Source organism: Brachypodium distachyon, chromosome 3 (genome assembly GCF_000005505.3).
Source record: "Brachypodium distachyon strain Bd21 chromosome 3, Brachypodium_distachyon_v3.0, whole genome shotgun sequence".
Taxonomy (NCBI): Eukaryota; Viridiplantae; Streptophyta; class Magnoliopsida; order Poales; family Poaceae; genus Brachypodium; species Brachypodium distachyon.
In genome coordinates, this window is record NC_016133.3 from 47,755,939 (window position 1) to 47,760,504 (window position 4,566).

The following is a 4,566-nucleotide window of genomic DNA, read 5'->3' on the forward strand; positions in this document are numbered from 1 at the left end:
ATGAGTTTTTTTTTTTTGAACATAGAAGGTGATGAGGGTTTTTTTATAACAAAAGGAGGCGAGGATGGTTTTTCATAACAAAAAGAGGTGACGGACCGCCGCCACCAATTGGCTCTTTTATAAGAGTAAAGATAGATAAATGATGCATGTCTGAGTGCAACGTGTAACCACCAAAGCAAGTGGTAAGGTGCAAGCTAAGCCAAACTGCTGGCTTTGGGTTTGCATCTCGAACCATTATACGTTTTTTTGTTTTTTCAGTTAAGCTCTATTAATGTTTAGAAGCATTATATTTTGCCTGCACAATTATTTGAACCATGTGCAAAATTCAAAAAGCGCAAAGTTTTCAGCTCGCATTTTTAGTAAAATTTCCATTGCACAAGTAAAATTAATTGTACAATTCGCCGAAATGGTACTCCTGTACAGCCCTCTGTATTTGCAACTTTGTATGCAACTATACTAGCCTGGCAGTCCCTTCCTCCGCCGATGAGTTGGCCTGTGTATTTGCCATTTGAATCGCCCCACCATTCACCCCATCAATTGGTGAACTACTTGCACCTACACTTGAGTTGTTTGGGATTCTTGTGCGTCTCCTAGCCTTTTCGGCCCAATTAACGAGGCCTTCAGTCACATTCTCGTCAAATATAGACTTCTTGAAAGAATTCCCCATCTTCACCAACAAGGAGATGAAATTAGAATAAAATTATAGATCAAAATAGCAATAGTAAGATCATGTCACTAAATTATACTTCTAAAGTGAGAACAGTCTCTAGAATCATTTGCACAAACTACAAACTTGTAGTAGTAGTAGTATTTCTCAAGAATTAGCTTCGTATGCTAAACCAAAGTGAGCAATCACTAAAATCCAAACAAAAAGGTCATAATGTTATCCACTTCTAAAATGTGCTCACCTGAGAGACGATTGCGTAAAGCGGTAGGGTACTGTAACCGCAAAGGAGTTGGCTGACAACACTGAAAGAAAGAGAAGTGATAAGTATACCCTCAAGATGTATCAAGAATTCAAGATGTAGCTTGTACCATTCCGATTGTACCTTATGACAACTCGAGTAATAGCATACGCTGGTTTTCCCATGATGCATGATTTAAAGCCATATGTTACCTGTAAGGTTGATAAATTATAGGGTTAGTTCTTTTTTGTGCTTATAGACTATAATTTGGGACTACCAAATCAGTGAACTTATATAGTCCATGTGGGTGCATCATTTTTGTGTATATCTCTTGAAAACTATAAGTTGAATTGAGTTGTTGACCTACCAACAACCACAAGAAAAATGCAATTTCAAATGCATTTTGGAATAGGACAATGTGGATCAATAGAAGGACCAATTTAGGCCGGTGGAACCAAAAGAAATCATCTGAAGGAGCTACTACTAAATCCCCTTGAATCGCCGTATGCTTCTGGGCAACCTCATAAGCCAATTCGGTAATGATGTGCTCCATCTTGCTTCCTACGAGAAGTAGCATCTGCAAAAACGAAAAAGGTAAGTTGATGTCATGATTATGCCTTTTAGCACAATCATTTGTTATAAAAGTATATATGCATTGTAAAGGTCATGTCACTGTATGTAGGAAGCATGTCTCGTATGAAACAATATAAATATTTAACCGCCGAAAGTCCGGAAAGTGTGAATATATAGATCGTTCAAATTTAGTGCCTTTTTGTGTATTCGTAGTACTTCATGTTTACTTACAATGAACGGCACCACCGATATCCAAATGTAGACATACCATCCTACAATAACGGTAACAGAAGAAAGGGTTATTTTCACATCAAGCATCCTAGTTATAGCCAAAAAAATACTATAAAAATCATTTGCATGGTAATTAACCAAAAACAACCATGTAATTGAGTCATAACTTAGTGATACATACCATGAACATTCAACAATAAGAATATCATCAGCATAGCCCAAAGGTACCAACTGCATTTGAACAACATGCACAATAGTTATTTTCTATATTGGCAGTTGATAACCAAACCAATAGCCATATATTTTAAATAATAAGATGTCATACTTTCTGTAATAGTAGCATTGAGTATATTTACCTAATACCAACAACCTTCTTGAAATCAGCCTCCAATGCTCTAATCATGTAATTGTAGAAGTTAAATTTTGGGTTCCCCTTGCAATGTTTCTGTTAAAAGGAGAGAATGCTCTATAATGTTCTTCTACGAATAACATGGATGGCATACTAGAAAACATAGAAGTGACTTGTGTTGGTGACAATCTACTCATGATTACCATGATGAAACCAAGTCGCATTGTTGTGTAGTCTGCCACAGTGACCGATCCATATAATTGTTTGAAGAAGGAACGCTAAAAAAATTTGATGAATTAACTTATACCAATTGTAATCACGAACAAATGCAATATGAATTTTGTATCGTCGTCACGTAAAACACAAAAGAGAGAAATATTTATACCATCCAGCCAAATATCCTCCACCGTCTTCTATGACCTTTAAAGTGATCTTGAATAAATTTGAATTCTTGAACATGCTTGATCATTTCAGGAGCTGCAACCATATAACTTCATGTCAAGATAAACTGTGAATTTGAACTCAACGCTCGCTAAAATGGGATTTTTTTCTTGTCATACCACTCTCATCATTTGCTTGGATCTTTTTCTCCCAATGTCGCCAATTTCTCGTCTAGACAACAGTAAAATAAATCTTTAGGAAAAAAACATATTGTAAATTACTTGTTGGTACTAACACAGAAGACATAGTTTGTGTTTTAGTTAGTACCTGCGCAATTCCTAGTAGAACTGTAACGGCGCTGAGAAAGAAATGAGTGACCGCCAAAAAGAAGATAAATATGTGTAACTGATGAACAGCTTCAGCTGAAAGTATTGGAACTTTGCCCTGTACATGCCAAATAACGTAACCAACAGATCATCAGAATGCGTCAAAGATGAAAAAACAACAAAAAAATATTTTAGAACCGGAGGAGAAGTCAAGACACAAGAGAGTTGCAAAATGGGAAATTTTGGAGTATTAGCAAAAGACCAAATCAAGCGATGCCAAGCTAGCTGTACCCACTCACCTTCTTGAGGCAGTAGTCATCGGAGGCGCTTGCTCCAGCCAGGAGCCGCCTCGCGCCGCCCACCACGGCGGTGAACACGGCGTCGACACCGAGGTGCTTTGTCTTGTTCAGCTGCCGTGGCGGCGGCTTGCAGGGTAGCAGGTGGCGCATGACGCTCCGGTCGACGCAGACTTTCCCCATGGGGCCCTGGAGCACGTTGAGCAGCAGCGAGATGAACCCCAGCAGCATCAGCTCCTCCTTCACCTTGAGCAGCGCCTCGAACAGCGGCTTCTTGCGGCTCTGCTTCAGCCTCTGCGCGCGAAACGTACGTGAAACCCCTTGATTAATTAATTAAACTCGAGGAACAAAACAGAGATTTGATCTCTTAATTAATGGCAGTTTCAGAAGGCAAACGTATGTACCTTGCCTAAGCGGTGGAGCAAGCGCTCGAAGAGCAGGGAGATGATGACGATGACGGAGCAGACGGACGCGACGATCCATGTCGGCGTGAACTCCAGCGGCTTGGCTTTCCCTCCCCCTCCGGCCATGGCGCCCCAATTGCAAGCCCAGTTAAGGCCACACACCCTCCTAATCCCTGTTAATTACTTCTTCTTCTTCTTCAGCAATGACGTCTGTTCAGCCGAATGAAATTAGTACTAGCGACCTGCTGCATGGAGGGCTCTCCATCGATTTATATATCCACTGCTGATCTTTTACATGGTCCTCAGGCTCAGAGAGATGGAGATTATAACTAACGGTCTTACACATTGACTTGGCGTGCGGCTGCGCGTTTTAGAGAATTATATATTTATATTACAGGCCGAGGCATGGTTTAATTGACGCAATAAATAAAAGAAAAATAAAACAAGCTAGAGCGAGCAAGAAGAATCTCGTGACCTTCCTCCACTGACGTACGTACATTTTCCATATCAGTTACCACATGTGCATTTAAGCGTTTTTCTTCTTCTTTGTGGAACGGTCTATTAATTTTGGGTTCTTCTCGGCTTGATGGCCATGTGCACCCAAACTTGCCAAAATATGGCGATAGATTAGCCAACAACCGTCGCCGCCGTCATTGCAAACGAGTAATCCCCTACCTAGCTAGCTAGTCCAGGGTGCTACTGGGGAAGATGCAGCTTAGCGAGCTCTATGTACGTACTCACATGACGTGATCGACAACTCTTCAGAGCCAGCTTAAAAAAAAAACTCTTCAGAGCCTTAACCGTCTAAAGTCGTATTATTTTTAGCTTAATCGCCAAGTAAACGATGTGAATATATCTTGGAGAAAGATTGCATTGACTGAAGAAAAACAACTAGACTTGTTTCACCAGTTCGATCGATCTGCGACGCGGCTAGCTACGTGTAGTACGAAATCAAAGCTGCCGCGGCCGGGCCGGGTGAGACGGTCATCGGCGACCGGAGACTGGAAGTCTGCAATGTTTGGTTTGCATGCATGCATGAGAGCGTCCGGTTCTAGCGCAGGTCCTGATCATCAACCATCAAGTGGGCTAGCAACGACTGTT

The 4,566-nt window shown here is 41.0% G+C and overlaps 1 protein-coding gene across 1 annotated transcript; it reads right to left on the reverse strand.

Annotated features, from left to right (window-relative positions):
• Positions 1-330: 330 nt before the first annotated feature.
• Positions 331-3,817, reverse strand: LOC100846941 (MLO-like protein 1). Its single transcript, XM_003575114.4, has 13 exons — positions 3,466-3,817; positions 3,065-3,355; positions 2,767-2,883; positions 2,619-2,670; positions 2,444-2,535; positions 2,262-2,336; positions 2,066-2,154; positions 1,891-1,940; positions 1,710-1,750; positions 1,273-1,482; positions 1,050-1,117; positions 909-969; positions 331-667 (listed from the first exon to the last, which is right to left on the reverse strand). The coding sequence occupies exons 1-13, from the start codon at positions 3,589-3,591 to the stop codon at positions 452-454; spliced, it is 1,488 nt and encodes a 495-aa protein (XP_003575162.1). The 5' UTR covers positions 3,592-3,817; the 3' UTR covers positions 331-451.
• Between the last annotated feature and the right edge of the window lie 749 nt (positions 3,818-4,566).